This window comes from Mastomys coucha, unplaced genomic scaffold, assembly GCF_008632895.1.
Source record: "Mastomys coucha isolate ucsf_1 unplaced genomic scaffold, UCSF_Mcou_1 pScaffold19, whole genome shotgun sequence".
Taxonomy (NCBI): domain Eukaryota; kingdom Metazoa; phylum Chordata; class Mammalia; order Rodentia; family Muridae; genus Mastomys; species Mastomys coucha.
Genome location: NW_022196901.1, coordinates 18,363,784 through 18,389,126, shown reverse-complemented (window position 1 = coordinate 18,389,126; position 25,343 = coordinate 18,363,784). Strand labels below are relative to the sequence as shown.

At 44.3% G+C, this 25,343-nt stretch overlaps 2 protein-coding genes across 3 annotated transcripts in view; one reads left to right on the top strand and one right to left on the bottom strand.

Moving 5' to 3' along the window:
- Positions 1 to 11,445, bottom strand: part of Rint1 (RAD50 interactor 1) — a 36,056-nt gene extending 24,611 nt beyond the window's left edge. Inside the window, exons 1-4 of the mRNA XM_031380120.1 lie at positions 11,314 to 11,445; positions 10,879 to 10,924; positions 6,578 to 6,762; positions 499 to 740 (exon numbers count right to left, since the gene is read on the bottom strand). Coding sequence (XP_031235980.1) covers positions 499 to 740; positions 6,578 to 6,762; positions 10,879 to 10,924; positions 11,314 to 11,355 — 515 coding nt within the window. The 5' untranslated portion in view covers positions 11,356 to 11,445. The remainder of the gene's footprint in view (positions 1 to 498; positions 741 to 6,577; positions 6,763 to 10,878; positions 10,925 to 11,313) is intronic.
- Positions 11,446 to 14,897: 3,452 nt separating this feature from the next.
- Pus7 (pseudouridine synthase 7) overlaps positions 14,898 to 25,343 on the top strand; it is a 42,625-nt gene continuing 32,179 nt past the window's right edge. For both annotated transcript variants that reach the window (XM_031380119.1, XM_031380118.1), the window contains exons 1-4: positions 14,898 to 15,095; positions 20,666 to 21,092; positions 23,165 to 23,249; positions 23,359 to 23,460. In XM_031380119.1, coding sequence (XP_031235979.1) covers positions 20,698 to 21,092; positions 23,165 to 23,249; positions 23,359 to 23,460 — 582 coding nt within the window. In that variant the 5' untranslated portion in view covers positions 14,898 to 15,095; positions 20,666 to 20,697. The remainder of the gene's footprint in view (positions 15,096 to 20,665; positions 21,093 to 23,164; positions 23,250 to 23,358; positions 23,461 to 25,343) is intronic.

The window sequence follows — 25,343 nt, the reverse complement described above, 5'->3', positions numbered from 1 at the left end:
TGAACTCAGGACCTTCAGAAGAGCAGTCAGTGCTCTTAACCACTGAGCCATCTCTCCAGCCCGACAATTCTTAATATTAGTAGGAATACTAACGATCATACTCAGGGAAATCTAGCATTAGAAACAGTAGGTTTTATCATGTTCTCAAAATGCAAGGGCTTAAAATTTTAACTTACAGAGGCCAGCCTGGTTTATATAGCAAGCTCCAGGATGGCCAGGCCTATACAGAGAAACCCTGTCTTCAAAAAACAAGAAAATGAAACAATAACAAAATTTTTAACCTACTTATATTACTTTCTTTCAAATGCAAATTAAGCTCCCTGAAACGTTTATGTTCATCCACAATAGAGCAAAAAAAGCATTATAATAATGTTATTTTCCTAACAACAGGTAAAATTATAATCTCTAATTAATAACTCAATTATTTAATTGCATAGATACACACTCTGAGACTGAGTCTCAAAGGAAACTATAATCCTGAGAACAATGCCGTCCTACCTCAGCTCCTCGATCTGTGAAACCCACTTAAGGTATGTGAGATGCCGCCCGATCTCTTCTATCTGGTTGATCATGGCTCCAAGATTATCCATCCAGGGCTGAGCAGCCAGCAAATGGCTGCTAATGGAGCTGAAAAGCGGTGTTTCCTGTTCCAGAAACTGATGAAGGACTTGTTTGGATTCCTCTGCATTTTTTAAAGCACTTTGAATTCTTTTAGGGATTTCTGATGAAATTGTAAGTACCTATCAACATACAAAAATATTAGCAATGAGAGAAAATGTTAGTTAAGTCTTTTCCAAAAACATATTTCAGCAGAACTCAAAGTTTTCCATTAAAAATGTCAAGTTAGCTGGACATGGTGGTACATATCTTTAATCCCAGCACTCAGAAGGTAGATGCAGGAAAATCTTTGTAAATTCAAAATTACATCTGAGTTCCAGGCTAGTTACAGTTACATAATGAGACCCTGTCTTAAAAACAAAATAGAAGGTTGGAGAAATAGCTCAGTGGTTAAGAGCACTGACTGCTCTTCCAGAGGTCCTGAGTTCACTCCCCAGCTACCACACAGTGGCTCACAACCACTGTAATGAGAATCCAATGCCCTTTTCTGGTGTGTCTGAAGACAGCGACAGTGTACTCATATACATAAAATAATAAATAAATCTTTAAAAACAAAAAACAAAAAAACAAAATATAAAAACCTACTAAAGCCGGGCAGTTGTGGTGCACACCTTTAATCCCAGCACTTGGGAGGCTGAGGCAGGCAGATTTCTGAGTTCGAGGCCAACCTGGTCTACAGAGTGAGTTTCAGGACAGCCAGGGCTACACAGAGAAACCCTGTCTCGAGAAAAAACAAAAAACAAAAAAACAAGAAACAAAAAACAAAAAACAAAACCCACTGAAAAAAAAGGTTTGGCTAATCCCAGCAGTTGGGAGGCAGAAGCATAAGAACCAGGACTTCAAGGTCAGCCTTGGCTATTTATTGAGTTCTAGGCCAGGCTAGGCTACATAAGACAGTCTCAAAAAGAACAAAACAAGGGATGGAAGGTTGTTTTGTAGGTAAACTACTTGTGACACAAGCATGAGAACCTAGATTTGGATCCCCAGCATCCGCATAAAAAGCCAGGCACAGCAATGTGTCTGTAGCCCTTATGCTAGGAGAACAGAGGCAGGTGAATCCTGCTCAGTAGCTAGCCAGTCTAGCTAAAACCAGTGAGCTTCAGGTTCAGTGAGAGACTCTGCCTCAAAGAAATAGGTGGACAGTAATAGGTACCGACCTCATTGGCCTCTGACCTATTTGTCTAGATGCTCATGCACACATATACCATACACACACACACACACACACTTAAAAGGCTCAATTTCTTCATCCTGTAGCAATCAACCCAAACATATAATGCTATGGAAGATGTATAAGTAATATATATGTATATATTAGAGAGAGAGAGAGAGAGAGAGAGAGAGAGAGAGAGAGAGCATGAGCTCTCAACACATGCCTCCCTAGCAAGTATTTATAACACTTCGAAAGCAATAGCAATAGATCTCTTGCTTCACCTACTACCTACTAAGTTATTTTCCTTCAAATAACAAATGCAGCTGTGATTCACGCAGTACTGATGATAAGCTGGAGTGAGTCTCAACAGTAGACTGTCAGTCTAGTGTGCATTCAATTCTCAGCACCACAGGGAAAAGATCTTTTAAAGTAGACATGGTGGCACACACCTGTAATCTCAGCACTTGGGAGGTAGAGACAGAAGGATCAGGAGTTCCATGTCATCCTCAGCTACAGAGAACTTTGAGACTAGCCTGAGTTACATGAAGCCCTGCCTCATATACCTGAAATATATCTGGTCCTGTGTATTTTGCTGAAGCCTAGGATGAGACCTACTGGTTTGGTAAGAAGATATTCAGGTAATATCTTTAGACATGTCATTTATTAGAGGATATTTTTACAGGGGCTGGAGAGAGAGATTCTATTCCCAGAAACCAGACAGGACTGAAGCCTCTGGCCTACGGTGGCACCTGTACTCATGAATATATCCCACCCCCAGTCATGTAATTAAATAAATGTTTTCAAATGTTGTTATCATATATGGTAAACATAGGATAAAATAGGACATCAGAATAAATGACTAATATTTTATTTTTATTTTGAGATAGTCTCATATATCCTGAGCTGGCCTTGGACTTCTAAGCATTCTGCTTCCATTTTATGAGTGCTGGCATTACAGGCTAATGCCACCACACCCAGGACTACACAAAAATGTATAGAATTTCAGCTCAACCAACCCTGATTAGACACTCTGGACCTAGCACTATCCTAGGTATATAAGGGCAGCATCTGCCCTTAAGCTTGGAAGAGACACATATACGCATGCATTCTCACAAGTGACACACTAGCTTGGGCACAGCGGCACACGCCTTTACTCCCAGCACTCGGGAGGCAGAGGCAGGTGGAACTCTGTGAGTTCCAGATCAGCCTGGTGTACAGAATGACTTCCAAGCCAGTCAGGGCCAGAGTGATCCCTCATCACCAACAAAACCACCTGACATAGGAGCTGGGAGAAACAGTGTGCATGTGCTACAGTAGTGCTCCTGACACCTGAACATATACAAGAATCACCTGAAGAGCTTCTCCTAATGCACAGAATCTAATTCAAGGGAAGAAGAGAGAGCAGATGAGCCTGGGCAGGTAGGGAGAGACCAGAGCACAGTAGTCACAGAAGAACATTCTTTGTACAGGAGATAACAGGCACACTTACAGTTTAGCAGGGGGGAAGGAAGGCAAGGAGAGAGTACAGATGACTGGGGTTGAGTACCAACCCCACTAGGAAGGCAAGCATGACACTCCTAGGATGCGGGGCTGGTTGGAGTTTGTCAGACACAAGCCAGAGAGTCATCTGAGAAGAAGCTTCCATCAGGCAGGAAGACTTTAGGCAAGTCTGTGGGCGTTCTCTTCCCTAATGCAGAACTGTCCAAGCCACTATAGGCAGTGCCACCTCAGGCAGGTGGTCCTCAGTTATTCAAAAAACCAAGCCATGAAAGAAAAGCCAGAAGACATTTTCACATGGCCTCTGCATCAGTTCCTGTCTCCAGGTTCCTGCCTTGACTTTTTTCAATGATGGACCATGACATGCAAGTGTAAGCCACAACCACCTTTCCTCCCCAAGTTACTTTCGATCATGGTATTTAATCACCGCATTAGAAAGCAGGACCTGAGTGTTACACAGATGGTGATGCTACTAGCCACTGAGGGAAACCTGTTAAGAGACAAATGAGAATAATTTTGGACAATTTCAGATTTGTGGTGTTTTGAATAGGTACAGTCCCCATAGATTCATGTGTGTGAATGCTTGGCCTATGGGGAGTAGCCCTGTTAGGAGGTGTGGCCTTCCTGGAGTAGGCATGGCCTTGTTGGAGGGAGTGGGGATCTCCTATATTCAGTGTAGCCCAGTCTCTTCCTTACTGCCTGCAGATCAAGATGTAGAACCCTTTGGCTCCTTCTCCAGCACCAGGTCTGCCAGGACACTGCCATGTTTCCCACCATAATAATGGGCCAAACCTCTAAAACTGTAAGCCAGTCCCAATTAAATGTTTTCCTTTATGAGAGTTGCTTTGGTCATGGTGTCTATTCACAGCAATGGAAGAAACCCTAAGACAAGGTTCAATTATGGACTTTAGCAAGTCTCCGTGGTTTTAAGGGGTAAAAGAGCTAATGGCAAGCTAGAAAATGGAGAATGACAATAAAAGCGTTTTTTAAAGAGTTATTTATTTATTTTATGCATATGAGTACACTGTAGCTATACAGATGGTTGTGAGCATTCATGTGGTTATTGGGAATTGAATTTTTAGGACCTCTGCTCAGTAAAGGCTTTTTTGAATGAACAGATGCCTACTAAAAAATGAAGGGAAGGATCCTGGTTTGTTTTATGGGGAAGACCATATGTCCATGTACTGAGAAGACAGGACTGTCAGTGAAGCAAAGGATAAAGTAAACTAAGACCACTGATTGCCAAGGTGCTGGGAAGGAGCTTATGGTGTAGGGCTGCCTTGGTACTGGGGGTAGAAGCGTTTCCTCTGTCTGACAAACAGAGAGGAGGGACAGAGAGAGCAGGAGTTGGCAGGCAATGTGCAGAGTACAATGGCATATATATATGAAAACGTCATAATAAAACCTACTCATACACTAAAACCATCAAAGAGACATTTCTAAAGCCCAGGGGTAGCATGTGGTAATTTAGCAGGTAAAACATTTGCAAAATAAGCCTGGTCACCCGAGTCTGCTCTCTGGAGGCCACATGAAGGCTCCATGCTCTCTGCATCAGCTCCTCTTCCCAGGTCTGCTCTCTGGAGCCCACGTGAAAGCTCCATGCTCTCTGCATCACCTCCTCTTCCTAGGTCTGCTCTCTGGAGGCCACATGAAGGCTCCAGGCTCTCTGCATCAGCTCCTCTTCCCAGGTCTGCTCTCTGGAGGCCACGTGAAGGCTCCATGCTCTCTACATCAGCTCCTGTCCCCAAGTCTGCTCTCTGGAGCCCACGTGAAGGCTCCATGATCTCTGCGTCACCTCCTGTCTCCAGGTTCCTACCTTGAGTTCCTGCTTGGCAGTGTGCTTGCCTTGCATGCATGAAGCCCTGAGTTTGATCCCTGGGCACACAATTTGGTGGTACACATTGAAAATCCTAGCACCCCAGAGGTGGAAAAAAGAAGATCAGAAGTTCAAGGCCCTTCTCTGCTACATAATTAAAGTCTCATCTGGGACCCTGTTTAAAACAAACAAAAAACCACCCCTGAAAAGGTAAACAGATTATGAATAAGTTTGAAAATATGGGGCAGGGTTAAATCAATACATTCATGCGAGATGCTCTGCTTTTTGGTTAGAGAAGAGGTAACGGCATATCGGCCACACAGGAAGAGGGGAAACTTCAGGATGACTGAGGACAATGTAAGATTGCACAGCGAGGTTGAAGATAGCTATGGTGGCAGGCCACAGATTGGGTTAGCCTTGACTCACTCAGGAGTGTGATATCCTCCAACAGAGCCTTGCAGGAATGGAAAAGCTGAGCCGTCAGGCTACACAGAGAGACTACCAGTAGGTGTGATGGGAAAGCAGAGAGGTGTGGAGGCCTAACTCAACCTAACTCAGCACATGGGGATGGGAGAGCATAAAGACACACCACACCCACATAGCCAGAGTTGGCTCACCCTAATTCATTTCTTACTTATATGATAAAATACGCTCCCTTTGACAGAGTACAACTATAACGACCTTCTTATCTTTAGCTTAAATTATTTTCATTGGGTTTTTTAAAATAAAAGTTCTATGTTCATAGTAAAATGAATCCCTAAAAGCAGAAGAAAATAACCTTTCAGCCAACAGTCAGAAACAATCATTCTTACAGTTCTCTCAGTTTTTTATTATTTTTTATGACAGGGTTCCATGGAACCCAGGATGGTCTGAAATCATCCCATAGCTGAGGCTAGCCTTGAACTCTTGATGCAGTTGCCTCCTACCTCCACACACTGAGGTTATTATCAGTGTGTGCCACCACTCCGAGCAACCACTGTACATTACTCCTATTTCTTTTTATCTGGGTATTTATATGCACTTGGGATGGTCATGTGTAACCATTTCTGCACATTCTGAAATTTCCCATAAAGCTGTTCTAGAAGTTACTAAATGAAAATGATATACAATGTTAGCTATCATAAGAAATTATTGTATTGCCAGGCAGTGGTGGTGCACACCTTTAATCCCAGCACTTGGGAGGCAGAGACAGGCGGATTTCTGAGTTCGAGGCCAGTCTAGTCTACAGAGTGAATTCCAGGACAGCCAGGGCTACACAGAGAAACCCTGTCTTGAGAAAAAAAAAAAAGAAATTATTATATCAAAACAATATAAAATACTAGCTATCGTAGCAAGTCAGTAGGAACTCTTACTTATAAACTATGTAGAAGGGGTCTTTAAAGCCTGTCTCTCATGGTCTGCATCGTCAGTACATGAGATGCAATACACATAATGCTGCTTAGTTCCATTTCCATGAACACAATCGACAGAACTACACTGAGGCTAACACTTACCTGTTCTTCTAACTTCACTTTGCTTTCTGTCATTTGTTCTATGAGTTTACCAAGTTTCTTCAAAGACTTGAGGTCACTTCCCACTTCCTTCTCTATGAATGCAGACACATACGAAAGCAGCTCATCGTCATCACTGCCTTGGCTGAGCTGCTCGCTTCCAACAAGAGCTGCAGTGTTCCCGCCACCTACAGAAAGGAAGAGCACCTGCTCACCAGCACTGTCACCAGAAGTACAACAGCCACGAGGCTATAAGAAAGACGCAGGTCAGTACACTAGGGGTTAACTGAGGGCTGCAGACAGCTCCATGGTAGAGCACTTGCCTATTATGTACTGGTCCATGGGTTCAATTCTCAGCACCTCCTGATCATCTAAAGAGAGCTTATCCATACTATATCTCTTGTTCCAAACCCATGTATCTGAGTGTACATAGATAGGACATGAACGGTTAACACCAAAGCAATTAATCAACCAATTACCAGAGATGCTCATAGGCTGAGAAAGTTTAGAGCAAAGGAAAAATTCCCCAAATCTCAGAGTTTACGAGAGTCATATGTATGATAACACATAACTTTTAAAAGTTGATAAGGAACCAAACAATGATCCAGAATCAAAGGGTTGCTCTGGCTTTAATAAATGTGAAAAATAATATTGAAATATGTTATTGGAACATATTGGAAAAAACCAAAATGGTATCCCATGTATAGAAACCTGTACAGGTAAGACTTTTAAAAACATATTTATTTATTGTAAAAGAAGAATATCAATGGAAGACAACACTTACTAAACATTAGAATAAGGAATGCTGGAACTAGAGAGATGGGTCAGTGGTTAAAGCACTGACTGCTCTTCCAGGGGATCTGGGTTCAATTTCCAGGACCCACATGGCAGCTCACAACTGTCTCTAACTCCAGTTCCAAGGGATCCAACACCCTCTCTCAGACATACATGCAGGCAGAACACTAATGCACATAAAATAATAATAATAATAATAATAATAATAATAATAATAATAATAATAATAATAATAAAACAAGCAATGCAGAGAGAAGGCAGAGATGGTCCTGAGCTTTACTCTTATCTCAGATTAGGAATTCTCCTACTTACTCTGGGCTTAAAAGCTGATCTTTCTCTATGAACCAACCCTCATATTGAAGTCCCTGCCTTCTTTCAATATCATAGGATACTTTACTAGACATAGGTTGTTACTAATACTTTGTGGAGCAAGGGTCAAATACACAAAAAAAAATTTTAAGGCTGGGCGGTGGTGGCGCACGCCCTTAATCCCAGCACTTGGGAGGCAGAGGCAGGTGGATTCCTGAGTTCAAGGCCAGCCTGGTCTACAGAGTGAGTTCCAGGACAGCCAGGGCTACACAGAGAAACCCTGTCTCAAAAAAAACAAAAACAAAAAAATCTTCCTTTAGAGGCTGGAGACATGGCTCAGAGGTTAAGAGCACTGACTGCTCTTCCAGAGGTCCTGAGTTCAAATCCCAGTAACCACATGGTGGCTCACAACCACCCCTAATGAGATCTGATGCCCTCTTCTGGAGTGTCTGAAGACTACAGTGTACTTACACATAATAAATAAATAAATCTTAAAAAAAAAAAAAAAAAAAAAAAAAAAAAAAAAAAAAAAAAAAAAAAAAAAAAAAAAAAACAGGAGAAGATAACAAAACTTTACCATTAAAAAAAAAAAAGAAAATACTTTTTACTCAATAAAAATCCAGTTCAAAGGCAACTAAGCAGTCAAGTGTGGCAGCGTATACCTATAATCACAGTGCACTCATGCCCTGAAATCTTGTTATCTTCTTAAGAACTGTCCATAAATAGAGCAAATGAGTTGTGGTGTATATCGACAGACTCAAGCTCTGTATCTTAGACAGCTAAGTCTACCTTCGCTTGAAACAACAAACCCCTCACCCACTATGTGTAACTATTTAAAGATGCATACTACATTCTTAAGCACATGTGATCCTTCAAAATTATACAGAGATCTTTACTATCTATTTATGTTTGTTTATTTGCTTTTGAGAAAGATCTCATATATCCCAAGCTGGTCTCAGACTTGCCATGTAGTAGTCAAGGATGGCTTTAACTTCAATTTCAAATCTTCCTGCCTCCACCTCTTGGGTGCTGGGATTTCAGGCATGCACCACCGCACTTAATTTTACTTTTGGTTTCTTAAAACAGGTTGGAGAAATAATTGCTCTAGTTGCTTTTGAAGAGGACCATGGTTAGATTCCCAGCACTCACACAGCAGCCTAGACCATCTGCAATTCCAGTTCCAAGTAAGCTGACACTTGAAGCCCTCTTCTGGCCTCCCATTGCACCAGACATGCATATAGTCACAGACATATATGTAACCAAATCCATTAAAAAAATAACCTAAATTTTAAAAAGGCAAGTCTAGGCTTAATTATTCTGCATATAACTAAAAATATAGAGAGCTAAAAACAAAATACACTAATATTTGTGTACAATATTTTAGATACACTCTAATTTCTGTTACCCAAACTGATTTCCAAATCATGGTAATCCTCCTACCTCAGCCTCCTAAGGGCTGAGGTTTCAGGCATGAGTCACAACTGGGTTCGAAGATTTTTATGTCTTCCCCCTTTAGTTTTTTATAAAGGGCATCACCACTGTTGCACAGAAGTTAGCTGAGCCACTGTGGACAAGGACAAAGTCCTTAACAGAGTAGTTTTCACCTGATGTTCTAAAATGACAGTTCAGCTGATGTTAAGAGTGAAGGCCTCTGGGTAGTCGAAGGTAGAGAAGGAGTGTTTGCAGTTTTTGGTTTGTTTCCTTGTTTGGTTGTTTTTGTTTTGTTTTGTTCTGTTTTTTAACTTTTGGTTTAAAAATGGGCTGGCAAGTAGTTATTAAACTTTTGAGATTTTATGTGTATAGGTGTTTTGCCTGCATGTATGTCTGTGTGCCACATACATCAGTGTACACAGAGGCCAGAAGAGGGCACTGGATCTCCTAGAACTATAGTTACAAGCAGTTGTTAGCCACACTGTAGATGAAGTCAGCTCCTCCGAAGAATATCAAATTCTCTTAACAGCTAAGCCCATTCCTGTCTGCCTGTCTGTTTCTTTGTTTGGTGGTGTAGAGCTCAACTTCAAACCCAGGGCTTCCAAAGTTCTAGACAAGAACTCTAGCACTGTAACTTCCCAGGCCATTTCAGGCTTCAGTGGTTTTTTTAAATTATTATTTATTTGTTTAAGGATTTGTACATTTAATTTATGTGCATGTGTATTTGCTCCCGTGAGTTTACATGTACCATATGTAAGCAAGAGCCCTGGACCAGACATTTATACCTCTAAAACTAAAGTATTGAGCTGTCATGTGGGTTGTGGGAACTGAATCCAGGTCCTCTATAAAAGCAACAAGCACTCTTAAGCACCAAGCCATCTTTCAAGCTTGGGGGTGGAGGGGAGTATGGGGGGTGTGGTCGTGGTAGCTTATCAAAAGCCAACAGTAAGAGCAAACCTTCCTCCTGGGAGCCACATGGGAATGTGGACACCCTTCCTCTTACTGTCAAGGTCAGTGAATTTAACTGTTAACACAAGAGCTTTAAAAGAAAATACTTCAAAAGCTCCTAAAGAAGTTGGGCATGTGACATCTGTGAAGTAGAGGACTGCAGATCTGGAACCCAAGGTCATCCTTAATCACATAGTAAGTCTGGGGCGAACCTGGGTTACATTCAACCTTGTTTCAAAAAAACAAAAAACAAAACAAAACAGAATAACAAAAACAGCTCCTTAAGAGTACTGGATTCCTAACAGCCTGCCACGTTTATCTCATCAAAGTGAAATTACAAATATCCACGAGCCTGACATAGTTTCCTGCCCTAGATACCAGCTCTTTTCCTTGTCACCAACCCAGACCAAGCCCCAGGATCTAAGCTGTGGGCTACGTGCAGCAAATTTTAATTGCATATTCACTGAAGGCAAAAGCACAATTAAGCGATTATCAAACCTCTCCTTGAACTCAGTAACAAGACCAGCACTACTCCCTCCAAATACCTGATAAGGAGCTGACAGTTCATTAAAATGACAGGTCCGAGTGAAGTCAAACCAGTCACTCTACTAAGCAGGAGTGTCAAAGTGCTCTTTCTGTATTTTACAGTCTTAGAGAGACGAAAGTCCACGTGCAAAGTATTTATTACTGTTTGAGCATTGTACAGAAAAACTACTTCATTTAAAAGGTAGCAGGCTAAGAAACCTCTTCTGCAGACTCTGAGAGAGCGAGCTTCGAAGGACAGCTAGACAAAAAGAACTAAGGGTTTAGAGCCTGCTTACTTTTCTCCACTGTGTTCTTCGTTTCGTCACCACTCTCGGGGCAGCCCTGGCAGGAAAACAGGTGTGGCAAACACGTTAGACTGAAGTAAATGCAATTCACACAGAGCTCCAAAAGGTCCCACACTGACGGGCGGGGAGGTCCTGGGAGCCTGTCCCAGGAGTGTGCCTGACACTACTGCCACCTTCCTCCCCAGGGTCCGAGTAACCCTGCCCGGACACTGAGGCCACCTTCCCGCCAACTCTCAAAGCTGTCATCTTCTGGGACATCGGACACTGCACCGGGACTGCCTCCCCGGGGACGCCTGGACTGCCTCGGGCGTGGGAACCACTGCCAAACGCTTCCAAGTTAACAATGTCCCCGGGGCGGGGGTGGGGGGGTCAGTGCCACCTCACAGGGTCAACAGCGTCCCTTCCCCTTTTCCAGGGACGCCTCACCGGGGCTGCCGGCACTTCGCCGACCTCGTCAGCTGCAAGCATCCTGCCTCCGCACAAGTTCTGAATTCCATGCACCGCCAGCCTGGCCTGCAGAGTCCGGCTCGGGAACACACAGACGAGGGAGGCAGAGCAGCCCTCAGGGACGCCCGGTGGAGCGCCACCTCGACTTCCTATCACCGACTTTCTGGTTCCGTTCTCCTGGCCTAGAGAAGCATATCTGCAGCGCAGCGGTCCTGCTCCGTCGCCCCCCCTGCTGGTTGGATGTCAGGTCGGCCGCTCAGGGAACCCGGAGGCCCTACTGCTTCCCAGGCGGAGTTCTGTGGCAGAGCTCCCTCCACTTCTTTGGAAAAAGTAGAAATTGGCCCTGGCATAGTGACTCACACTTGGAACCCTACCATTTAGGAGGTGAAGGCAGAAGAACCAAGAGTTCAAAGTCAGCTCCAGCTACACACTGAATTCAAGCGGGGGGGGGGGGCGGCGGGGGGAGCGAAAAATACTCATCATACCCTTCTGATGGTGAGCCTCTTAATCTTCCTGCCTCGGGAGCGGGAGCGGAGGCAGGAAGATTGCCACTAGTCCCTGTCCAGCTTGCTCTATAAAGTGAGTTCGATATCAGCTAGAGCAACACCTGTCTCAGGATGGCTCCCCGCATAACCTGAGTTCCATACCTGGCCCACACGGTACTAGGTAGGAGTGTCAACGTGCTCTTTCTATATTTTACAATCTTAGAGAGACAAAAATCCACGTGCAAAGGTAACTAATATTTATTACTGTTTAATCATTGTACAAAAAAAACTACTTCATTTAAAAGCTAGCAGGCTAAAAAACCTCTTTTGCAGACTCTGAAAGAGCGAGCTTCGAAGGAGAGCTAGACAAAAAGAACTCTCTTTCATATTTTCAAGCGGGAAGGTCCAGATCTGTTTGTAGAAGAGTCGAAACATTCTGGCAGCCAGACAGAGGAAGAGCACTCAAAATCTAGCATCCAGTTTGCTCAGCCAAGCCCCATAACCTCTACTGTTTTCCAGGGAGGAGGAACTGGAATTACTTAGAAGCAAAGGATAGGTAGAGAACATGGAAATCTAACAGGCAAACCCTGGAAGGCAGTGCCTTTGAGACCAAAACAAATGGGGAAAAAACAGAAAGAACAAACAAACAAAAAAATCTTTAGAGGAAACAGAAACTACTCAGTGAGAAGAAAACTCACTGAGGTGCAGACAAAACACACACCCGTACACATAAAATGAAAATAGACATCAAGAGCCAGGCTTGGTGGTGCACGCCTTTTATCCCAGCACTCAGGAAGCAGAGGCAGGTGAATCTTTATGAGTTCAAGGCAAGCCTGATCTACATAGTGAGTTGAAGGATAGACAGAGCTATATAGTGAAACCCTATGTAAACAAGCAACAAACAAACAGCGTCTGGAGAGATAGCTTCAGCAATTAAGAGAACTAGCAGCTCTTCCAGAGAACCAAGGTTCATGGCAGAGTCTAGGCTACAGTTGTATTTGAGTCTGCTGACCTTAGGGCATTAACTTACTGATTTACCATAGCCCAAGAATGTGCGGATGTGCAAGAATCAGTGACATGGGCCAAGCACAGGGCCACAAGTCTATAATTGCAGTGCTTTCAATGTTGAGGAAGGAAGCCCTTGATTTGTCACCAGCCTGGGCTATATATTGAGTACCTATCTTAAAGGAAAAAAGAAAAAAAGAATGAATTAATTAATTAAAAACAAAGGAAAGAATCTAGGTAAGTAACTAGGAGAATAATCTTAGAGGAAGACAAGGTAGAAACCACAAGTCTAAACTAAATATATATGATTGCAGTGATTTGAATGAGAATGCCCTCATAGACTCCAAGTTGGTAGAACTGTTTGGGAAGGATTAGGAGGTGTAGTCTTGTTGGAGAAGGTATGGCCTTGTTAGACAAGGTTGTCATGGGCAGTTGGTTTTGAAGTTTCAAAAGCCCACACCATCCCCGACTTTCTCCACCTTGTACTTGTGGACAAAGATGTGAGCTCTCGGCTGCTGCTCCAGTGTCTTGCCTACTTACCTGCTGCTACGATTATTGTGGGCTCACCCTCTGAAACTGTAAGCCCCTGATGAACTCTTCTTTTATAATTTGCTTTGGAGGTGGTGTCTCATTATAGCAGTAGCAGGATCTTCCCACTAAATCCATATTTTAAAAGCAAGTGTGAGACTCAGGAAATGATTTAGTCAATACAGTGTTTGCTATGCAAGCCTGAGGACCTGTGTTCAGATCCTGCTACTCATGCAAAAAGCTGGTCATGGCAGATCCTTGTAATCCAGCATCACAGAGGCAAAGACAGGGTCCTGGGGCTTACCGGTCAACCAGTCCAGTTGAGCTCCAGGGTCAGTGAAAGCTGTTTACAAAAAGTCGGGTGGAGGGGCCATGGAGATGGATCAGAGGTAAGGGCACTTGCCGAGCGAGCCTGACAACCTGGCTTCTATCCCCAGAAACCATGTAAAGGGAGAAGGAGAGAGCCAGCTTCTAGTGACTGTCATCCAGCCTCTACATGCACGTACTCCCACGCATCATAAACATACGATGATAATAAATAAGGTAGAAAGTGAAAGAGGAAAACACCACTAGTGGCCTCTGGTCTCCACCAACTCAGAACTGAACGTGGGTTTTAGTTTTTGATATTTCGATGGTCTTAGGCAACCCCTTGAAAGGGTCGCTAGAACCCCAAAAGGGTTGCTACCCGTAGGTTGAGGAACTACTGATTCATACAGTTCAGAGTTCCAGCCAGGGCATGAATGATGTTATTCACAGAGTGTGGGTCCTGTAGAATTACAGTTAACCCAATCAGGATAATTCTGCATAGGCATGACCAGAGGCTTGTCCCCCAGGTAATTCTAGACTCTGCCAAACTGGCAACACTAATTATCACATATGCAAACATCGAATATGTAAAACACACAGATACAAAAACCACAAACACTCATGTCTAAGAGAAATACAAAGATCTGAAATAACATGGGGTTTTTTTGTTCTTGCTGTGTTTTGTTTTGTTTTGTTTTGTTTTTTTATAAAAACAGGGTCCTACCTAGCCCATGTTTACCTGGGATTCCTTACATATCCCAAAATGCCCTTAAGCTTCTGATCCTTCTGCCCCCATTACCTGAGTCCACAAAACATGACTTATTTTATTATATTTTATTTTACCCTGAGTTGAAATCTGGCAAAATATTAGACCTGAAATGCTATGGGGTGCTTTGATTTGGTCAGTTTGCTACTTGAAGAGCATGAGAAGAAAAATATGTTTTATTTTTCTTCACGCCAAAGCATTAACCAGCTATGATGGAATTTTCTTGAAGACAGTCTGTCAAAGGTAAGAAGCCCATTCTATTAATATCCACTATTAACCATAATAAAAGGCCATAGCTGTGAAAGAAGCTCCCATTCAAGCACAATTAACAAGTAATTAGGCAGTCTCTGCCTTTGAAGTCCTAAAGGTGTTCAGGATTCTTTGCATAAGGCCGGACTTGTCCCAGGCGCCGATGGGCGGGGCGTCCTCCGGGGAGCGGTGGGCGGGTGCAGCGGGCCCCGCCCCGGGGCGTGGTCGGCGCGGCGCGGCGCTGCGCCGCACGTGTGCGAGCCCGGCGGCTGGTGGGGAGAACCTGTCCTTGTGGGTCTCCGCGCCGTGCAGTGTGTGCGGGTCGGCGCTGCTGGCCGCCGCCTCCGAGTCACCGCCGCCGCCCTCCCGGGTCCCGAGCCGAGCGCCCTCTTCGCCGCTCGGCCCGCGCCCTCAGGCTTCCGGTAAGTGCGCGGCTTTGCGGCGTGGCCCCAGGCCTCCGGAGAGGCGCGTGGCCGGGGAGGGAGGGCGGCCGTGGACGCAGCGCGCGCCGCTCCCGGTTTCTCCGCCGCAGGCTCCACCTTCCCCGCTTTCCCAGCTCTGCTCCACGCTCGCGGATCCCGGCTCTTCGCCCTCATCCCCGCCGGTCGTTAGGCGGCGCCGCGTCCCGATCCTCTCTCTGGCCGCGCCGCTGTGGGCTAGAACCTTCTTTTCCCTCTTCTTCCTTGCTTTGCGCTGCCTCAGGCGCTCCCCAAACTAATCTCCCTGTTTGAAAAGCAAACCAGTCTTTCCAGGGTCTTGCTCAGCGCTCCCAGATTGCCGGACCAGCCTGCACTGGTCCCGCCCGGCCTGGTGCTGGGTACTGGCCGCAGATGTTTTACTTGCTAGGCAGGCTCTAGGGGCCGCTGCTCTTCTCAACCCCGAAGAAGCGATCAGGCTGACATCTGGGATCTTTCTCCAGCCTCTGCTGGGTGACAGTGCAGGCTACTGACCCTTTGGTCCATACCACCAGCCCTTCACTGAGGGGACTTTAAAATGACCAGCGCGTGGGCATTGCTGTTAAGGTGTCTGTCAGTGACAGTACCTGTCAAGGAAGAAGGGTTGGGATTGAGTTTAGTTCTAGGCCACTTCTTTAAAAAAAAAAAAAAAAAAAAAAACTCTAAAATATAGGTGTTACCTTGGTTTGTTCCTACTCTTTGTTGTTGTTGTTTTGTTTGTTTGTTTGTTTTTTCGAGACAGGCTTTCTCTGTCTAGCCCTGGCTGTCCTGGAAGTCACTTTGTAGACCAGGCTGTCCTCGAACTCAGAAATCCACCTGCCTCCGCCTCCCAAGTGCTGGAATTAAAGGCGTGCACCACCACTGCCCCGCCGGTTTGTTCCTATTCTTTTTTTTTTTTTTTTTTTTTTTGGAGTTCCTATTTTTAACAACAAAAATCTGTGGCCATTTGTAAAACACTATGCCCCAGTGTCAGGGCAATGGATTTATTGTCTAAGGAGCTGTCCAAAATCAGGGGAAATTATGTCCAGTCATTAGCAAATAACCCACAGTAAGAATTTGTAAATTTAACAAGTTCATTTGAACTAACAAGTTCATTTGAACGCATACCCCTTTTGTTTTGAGACAGGACTTACTGTGTAGACCAGGCTGGCTTGAACTAGAGACACACCTCTTGCCTCAGCCCTCTGAGTGCTGCTGGCCTTGCAGGAGAGGAACAGCTACGGAGTTCCCCTCTGAACATCTCTCTCTTTGTGAGGGAAGGGTTGAGGCCGAGTCTCTCTGTTATATGGCCTGTCAGTCCTGGAATTCTCTACATAGACCAGACTGGCCTGGAACCCCTAGGCTCTGTTGGAGGCTGGTGCAATACAGGGCACCTATGAGCCTGAGATTTGCCAGCATGTCTGTCACCTTGACTCCTTGTTGGGATCTCATCTCTGCAGGCTCTATTCTGCTGCATGGAACCCTCACACAGTCTTTAAAACACCTTTACCGAGGCTTTACCCCAGCCCACCCCTCTGCTTTCCTTCTAATGGCTTGCATGTCCTGATGCTGGGCTTGATGGTTGGTTGGTTGGTTGGAATTACTAAAGACTGAACCTAGGGCATGCTAGATACATGTTCTGCTTAGGAGGACATCCCCTACAAAATGATTTTGTTTTGTAATATATCCTTAAGTAGGTTATAATCTGTTTGATTGCAAGAAGTCTTCCATTTTTCTCCAGTGCCCACCCAGGATAGACTCAATACATGTTAGAATAGATGACTCTGATAGACTTACTAACTTTTTCAGATTAGGATGTGAAGTGAGTTCTGCATTAAATAAAGTAATGCCTGCTGTTTCAGGCCTAAGCAGGAGGATCACAGGTTCAAAACCCGTCTGGGCTACATGAACAAGGGTATTCTAAGCGTCTTAGCAAGACCCTGTCTGAAAGTGAGAACAGGACAGCGTAGTTCATTGTTAGCGTGCTTGTTTATCATGCTCAGCACTTCATGAGACCCTGTCTCAAAAAACAAACGTGTCTAAAGGAGCAAACCATGGCTAGCAGCAGTAGCTCAAGAATCAAGAACTGAATAAGAAGTGTCTCAGGGACGTGGCATGGTGGGACACACCTTAAATCCCAGCACTTAGGAAGCAGAGGCGGGGGCGGGGGGGGGGGACAGCCAGGGCTGTGTGGGGAGACCCTATCTCAAAAAAAAAAAAGGGTCCTTGTATGTCATGTCCCCAACCAAAGAGGACAGCAGCAGGTATTAGACTATATCCAAGGCATCATGTTTTAGTTTTCCAACAACTTAAGACAGGATATGTGACTCATTTACTAAATGGCAAGACCTGGGCTCTGACTCCCAAGATCTGGTGTTTGCTTTGCATCTGGGACCGAGGTGGGCAGTCTGACTATAAAGTCCCTGAGGCAGGCTGCACGCATGGCTTTTGTTGGTTGTGCTTGCCCATCTGCTGATAGTTACGGCCCCTAGATGTGTGTCAGGATCTCCTGGGAGCCCAGTATTGTAATTACCCCTCCTCAGTGATTGCTCAGGTGGTCATGTGTCTGCCAAGTCTTAGAATTTGCTTAATTTTTATTATCTAACCATGACTGATTCTGGTTTTTCGTTAACCTTAGAAGACTAGAATATTTTTAGAGCTCATTTATGGTTTTAATGAATCAGTTCACTTTTTGTCTCTCTTTGTAATAAAAATGGGAAAACACTTCCATTCTTACTTTAGTTTCAAGTAAGATCAAGTAAATAGATGAACACAGTCCAGAATATCTTTATTTTGATTGCCCTGTGTGTGCTCCTCTCCTAAGCTCCTCTTTACTGGTGATGGATGTGTGACATCTGAGATTTTGCTCTGTATATTGCAGATAGTACAGTTAAATAGTAATCTTGTTTTGACTGTGTCTTTAAATTTATTTTTTTGTTTGTTTGTTTTTCGAGACAGGGTTTCTCTGTGTAGCCCTGGCTGTCCTGGAACTCACTCTGTAGACCAGGCTGGCCTCAAACTCAGAAATCTGCCTGCCTCTGCCTCCCAAGTGCTGGGATTAAAGGCGTGCGCCACAACTGCCTGGCTAAATTTATTTTTTAAACATTTTTAGATTTGTTTTTATTTATTTTTGTGTATTTCTTTGGTTTTGTTTATTATTTACTTATGAGTGCTTTGCTGCATGTTTACCTGCATGCCCAAAAAGGCCATCAGATCCCTTTATAGGTGGACCACCATGTGGGTGCTGGGAATTGAACTCTGAACCTCTGGAAGAGCATCTTGTTCTCTTAACCACTGGGCCATCTCCCCAGCCTGGCTGTATCTTTTAAAATGTGGTGAAATACACATAATAGCTGGTATAGTGGAACACTTCTACAATCGCAGCACTCAGGAGACCGAGGTTGGGAAGTTAAGAGTTAAAGCCCAACCTTGTATATTTACAATTTATGCTTGTCTTGTGTTACTTTTATCTTGTGTCGGTGTAATGTGTGTGTATATATATGTGTGTGTTCGTGGGTGTACATGTGAAGGTCAGACAACCACTATGGGAGTCAGTTCTCTCCTTCCACCGCATGGGTCCTGAAGACTTAGCTCACGTCTGGCATTCACACTCCCTTACACTAAGCTCTCTTACTTTTTGAGAAGTCTCTCACTGAATGTGGAGTTCAACAATTTGGCTAGCAATGAGCCCCAGAGAATCCTTCTGTCTCCACCTTGCCAGCCTCCAGACTGTTTTATTTTTTATTTTTTTAGAAGAAGAAGGAGGGGGAAAAAACATGAATGCTAGAGATCAAATTCAGATCCTCGTCCGTCCCAGCAAGCACTTTACTAAGTACCTTATCTTGCTATTTTGAGTCAGGATCTCTTGTGTCCCTCGCTGGCCTTGAACTCCTGGTCCTTCTATTTCTACCTTCCCATGCTGAGATTGCAAGTATATATAACTGGCTGACCTTATAGGTACTATACAACAGCTCCCCACAACTCTTGGTGTGGTGTAAATGTGCTTCTGTTTATATGCTACGGTATTTTACCAGTTTTGAAAAGATAATGCATATGCCTAGAGCAAGATTATAATCTTGCCTAGAGCAAGATTATAATAAAATAATGGCAGAAACACAACTATTATTACCTAACCACCTAGATCCTCCCTAAACACCTAGGTCCTCCCTCACCATCTGGGTCCTCCCTAAACACCTGGGTCCTCCCTAAACACCTAGGTCCTCCCTCATCATCTGGGTCCTCCCTAAACACCTAGGTCCTCCCTCACCATCTGGGTTCTCCCTAAACACCTAGGTCCTCCCTCACCATCTGGGTCCTCCCTAAACACCTAGGTCTTCCCTCACCATCTGTGTCCTCCCTAACCATTTGAGTCTTCCCTAACCACCTAGGTCCTCCCCTAGAAGGAATTGTCTTTTGCAGTTTCTAGTCAGTTGTATCTATGAATTATTCAGCTTATTTATTTTTGTTTTATGTATATGCTTGTGTTCCTGCTTGTCTGTATACATACTGTGTGCACAGGTATCTGCACACACCAAGACAGAGCACTGGATCCCCTAGAACAGGAGTTACCGTCTTTGATTGTGAGAGTTCTGGGACCAGAACATGGGTCCTCTGAAAGAGCAGCAAGTACTCTTGACCTCTGAGCCATCCATCCCTTCAGCTCCTGAATTCTGTTTTTTGTTGTTGTTGTGTTACTGTTTTTAGTTTTTAAATTTTATGTGTATGAGAGTTTGACCAGCATGTGTGCATGTATACCACACACGTTTGGTTTCTGCAGCGGTCAGAAGACATCAGATCCCCCGAAACAAGCTAGGCATGGTTGTGAGCTAGTGTGTCGGTGGGTGTTAGGAACCAAACCCAGGTCCTCGGCCAGAGCAATAAATGCTCTCAACTGCTGAGCCATCTTGCTAGCCCCTCTCTAAATTATGTTCTTAAGATAAATTCCTTTTAAAAAAAAAACCATAATTCTGGCTTAAAATAACGTGGGGGGGGGTGTGCGCTTGCTTTGTTTGTTTTTTGAGGAAGGGTCCTTCTTTATAGCCCTGACTGGCTTGAAATTCATAGAAACCCACCACATCTACCTCCCTAATGCTAAGATTATAGGCATGTGCCACCAGACCTGGCTATTCTTAGGACTCCTGATACAAACTGTTGTGTTAGTTTTCTTCTTTTATACATTGAAGTGCATGGCAATGTCAGAATTACTTATTTTCTCATTAACAGTTACTTTTGTATTTTATTTAGATGTATGTGTGTTGGTGTATGCCACATGTTTGCGATTGCTTTAGAAAGCCAGTAGAGAGGGACTATTCCCCTGGAGCTGGACTTGCAGGTGATTGGGAGCCACCTGATACATGTTCTCAGAACCAAGCTTGGGTTCTCTGGATGATCAACAAGTGTTCTTAACCAGTGAACTATCTGTACACGCCCCTGAGAATTATTGTAATAATAAATGACTTTTTGAAGGACTCTGCACAAAGTTCAGCGTGCTTCTGTTTGCCTAAACCATCCTCCTTAGGGGAGATTGCTAATTTTCTGCTCTTTTTCCTCTGTGAAAGGTTCTCTTAAATGTTTTCTTGGAGCCTTAGAGATGGAAATGAGCAGCGTGTCTCTGAAGCGTGGGTGCCTTGTTGTGGAAGATAATGACAGTGTGGTTCCACACGAGGAGACCAAGAAACAGAAGGTATCCGAGGGCTGTCTGACCAACAGTCAGGATGGGGTAGAGAAAGACGGTCTACACTGCAGTGAGAGCAAGCCTGGGCCTGCAGAAGCTGAAAGCACCATGAAAGATGGCGAGAATTCCAGCGCTCAGGTGCAGGAGGAGGAGGAGGAGGACGAGGAGGAAGACGGCCTTTCAGAGACAGGGGAAGAGGAAGAACCAGAGAGCTTTGCAGACATGATGAAGCATGGGCTCACAGAACTTGATGTGGGCATCTCCAAGTTCGTGAGTTCTCATCAAGGCTTCTCGGGGATCTTAAAAGAAAGGTGAGTTTAGCAAGCATGTTGTTCTCAGTTGTGTTAATACTGCCCTTCAGAAAGAAATCAGCAATGCAGTCTTGTACTTAGCTTTCTCTCCTTAGTTCTTCCTAGTTAGACCCCGGGATTTAGGCATACTAGCCAAGCTCAGCTACTGCACTACAGTTCCGGTCCTTCCATTTTCCTTCTCTCTTTGCTCTCCCCTCCATTTCTTTCATCTTCCCCATCCTTTTTTGTTTTTTTGAGGCAGTGTCTCACTAAGTAGGCCAGGTAGACCTATAAGTTGTCTTGAACTCTCAATCTTCAGCCCCTTGAATGTTAGAAATTTGGGGGTGTACCTTTACATTCAGCTTTCTGGTTTTGTTTTGCTTTTTTCCTTTTTTAAAATGATGTTTAATGTGTGAGCACTCTGGTGCATATCTACCAGCATGCCAGAAGAGGGCATCGGATCCCATTACAGGTGGGAGCCACCATGTGGGTACTGGAAATTGAGCTCAGGACCTCTGGAAGAGCAGCCAGTGCTCTAAACCACTGAGCCATCTCTCCAGCCCCTTGATTTACTTTCCTAAACCCAAGGATTGTTTACACCCATGATGAGAAAAGGCCAGCATGCCAGGGAGCTGCCTAAGTAAATGGTCTTGGGTTTTGAGTGTGCTGGGTGTCTGTTCCTGGGCTTTCAACCTAAGCTATATGCTTAGCACACCAGGAAGACACTCTTACTGCACTGTACCCATGATATTGCTTGCTTACTTTCTGTTTCTTCTGTTTCTTTTGCTTTTAATCTCATTCTTTCTTGACAGGGTCTTGCTGCATAAAGCAGTTCAGCCTTTAATTCACAGTCTGGTTCAAGATGAATTCTTAGTCCTTACCAAGAACTGTCTGAATAAACATTTCCCAGTGACACAGGTTGTTAATGCGTATGTAGAGGGTAGTGGGATTTGTCTTGTTAAATTCTTTTAGACATTTCAAGGGATTTTTTTCTTTTTTAATTCACCATATAATCTTAACTTTTTTGTCTGAATAGTCCTATTTTCAGTAGGAAGGGATTATTTGGAGGCAGAAATTGGGTATGACTCCACTCAGCTACTTAGTAGGTATCCAAGCCTCCGTAGCTTCAGTGTTCTACAATCACAGTAAGTGTTGCTGCGGTGTCAGGTGTGCTGGGGGAACAAGTTTTCATGGGAGCTTAGGGCAGGTTACTGCATTCTCATTTAACTATTTTTAATTACTTAGTTTTAATTAACTAATGCCTATATTTATGACTTTACTATAGATTGCCTAATCCTAAGTGTGTATTTATGCATGGGTGTGTGTGTGTGTGTGTGTGTGTGTCTGTCTGTCTGTCTGTCTGTCTGTCTGTCTGTCTGTGTCCGTCCGAGCACGTGTAAGGCTAGAGGCCAGCCTCAGGTGGCCTTCTCAATCATTTTCCACATGGTTATTTTTTAAAGATCGATTTTATGTGTATGATGTGAGTCCCTGCCTGTATTTATCTGCACCATATGTGCACAGTGCCTAAGGAGGCTAGAAAAGGGCATTAGGTCCACTGGATCTGCAATGACAGGGCTGCTGTGAGATTACTGGGGAACAAGCCCATGCTCTCTATGAGAGCAGCTAGTGCTCTTAACCATTGAGCTATCTCTTCACTCCTTCTGTATTGTTTTTGAGACAGTCTCAAAACCTGGGGCTCACTAGTACCTATAGAGTAGAAAGCCAGCAGGCCCCAGGGATCCTCTCGTCTCTGCCTCCCCAGCGGATACCAGGCCTGTGTTATAACATCTGGCCATTTCACCCCAAACACAAGTCCTCATCCATGCTTGCTACTCAAACACGGACTCCTAAATATTGATGAACTTTCCTTTTGCATTTGTTTATAATCTCTATGGTAACATTTTAGAACTTCTAGTATAAAACTGCATATGTTTCAGTGTTCATTAAAAATTAGAGAAGATTGTTTGGTATTACTTGACAATAAAGATTTTCTTTAAATCTCTTGTTTTGAACAACAGTAAACTTTGTCCTAAAATTAGGTAGAAAGTAAAACAACATCCACATCTTGAAATCTTTGGTTTTCTTTTCATTAGATACTCTGACTTTGTTGTTCATGAAATCGGGAAAGATGGACAGATCAGCCATTTGGATGACTTATCTGTTCCAGTGGACGCTGAGGTAAAAATGTCTCTAGAAAAAGCCATCTTGTGTATGTAGTCAGTCTTCCTCATGATCCTGGCAATGAAGTGTTATGTGTGTCTGTGACTGTCTTGCTTTCTTGTTAAAGGACCCTCCAGAAGATGCTCTCTCTGTCCTGACGGCTGAGGACAGGCAGCAGCTGCAGGAGCTCCAGCTTTTCAAAAACAAAGAAACCAGTGTTGCCATCCAGGTAAGCAGCGCTGGAAGCGAGGTCTTGGGGCGGGACTGCTTCTCATTGGGTAGAGGTTAACACGTGACCATTGAAGAATTTTCTGTGCTTAACAAAAGGGTGACTTAATGATCTCAAAGAGCAAAGTCTACCATCAATCAAGTATATTTGTTTAAATCAGGGTAAATAATCAACTTCAAGATAGATATATCAAAGGAAAAAGTTGGTTTGATTTTATTCTTACTGAAGCAGGATTTCAGTGTAGGCTGGATTTGAACCTTTATTTCTCCTAGCTCCACCATGCAAATGCTGAGATTACAGTATTTGCCCAGCTTCTATTGTTGGGGTCAGTGTACCTCTCTCTAGCCCAGACTAGCCTTAATTCAGCCTCAACCCCCACCACACCTGGTTAGCAGAGCAATGTTCTTCTGCAAGATGAAAGTCTGTGAGTGCAGTGTGACCAAGATCTGCTGTTTTGTTTTGTTTTTTAAAGATTTATTTATTATTATTATAAATGAGTACACTATAGCTGTCTTCAGATACACCAGAAGAGGGCATCAGATTTCATTATAGGTGGTTGTGAGCCACCATGTGGTTGCTGGAATTTGAAGTCATGACCTTTGGAAGAGCAGTCAGTGCTCTTACCCGCTGAGCCATCTCTCCAGACCCCCAAGATCTGCTGTTTAGAACCATGGACTCGTCCTCCATGATGGTCAGGGGACAGGGGGCTCTGGGGACTAAGGGGAAGAGATGTGTGGGTTGGGGGGTTGGGGAAGCCCTTTTGCTCACCCTGAATTTACTGCTGTATGAGAAAGGGAGAGCTCAGATAACAGGTAGAAGCCAGTGTCGCCATTCAAGCTTTCTCCTGTGGAATTTTATTTCCCTGGGTTAGTCCATCTAGTGACCTTGTGGTGTTAACAGAACATGGTGCTGGGAAACAAAGGCTTCCTTCACGTCAGCCATGTGCTCTGCTCTGAGTGCCCCCGCTTCCCTCTTGGTTTGTTTTGAGAAAGGTCTCGTGTGGACCAGACTGGCTTGGAGCTGAAACTCACTAGATAACAAAGATGGCTTTGAACTTCAGGTCCTCCTGTCTCTCTCTGCCTCCTAAACGCTGAAATTATAGATGTGAGCCAACATACCAGTGTTATAAGCTACAAACTCTGGGATCAAACTCTGGACTAGCATTTTGCCACTGAGCTACACCCCCAGGTCCTAAATCACAACTGTAATAAACTACTCAGTTTTAGATGGTCTCAAGTGTCTGCTTATCACCTAGCCTCTTAGTTTGGGTTTCCGTTGCTGTGAAGTTGACCACAGCAACTCTCATAAAGGCAAATGTTTAATTGGGATTGGCTTGCGGTTGAAGGGTTTAGCCCACTGTCATCGTGATGGAAAGCATGCTTGCCGACATGGTACTGGAGAGGAACGGAGAGTCCTGCATCCTGGTCAGCAGACAAGAGAGTGCTGTTGGGCCTGGCTTGAGCATGGAAACCTCAGAGCCCACCCCCAGTGACACACTTCCTCCTAAGAGGGCCACTCGGTGTCCTCCAGCTTCTCACAGCTCATTATCTTCCTGCAACACCCCTGCTTTCTTTTCCCACCACCACTTTCCAGAAATAGGAAATTCTGAACATGTAAGGTTCTGAAATTCCTAAATTTACCTATAGACATAATCCCTGACAGTACCAAGTACAAAGGTCCTAGCATAGGTTGTGCACTTTTCTCTCCCCCTCCTCCTCTCCCTCCCCCTCCCCACTCCCTGCCACTCACTCTGTGTGCTGTTTGCTTTGGTTTGACTGTGTGTTTTGAGACAGGCTCTCATATAGCCTAAGATCCCTGGGTTACCAATCGTAGCCTCCCACTTGTGAAGTCACGTCCAGCTGTCCACGGATGTGCCTGATGCT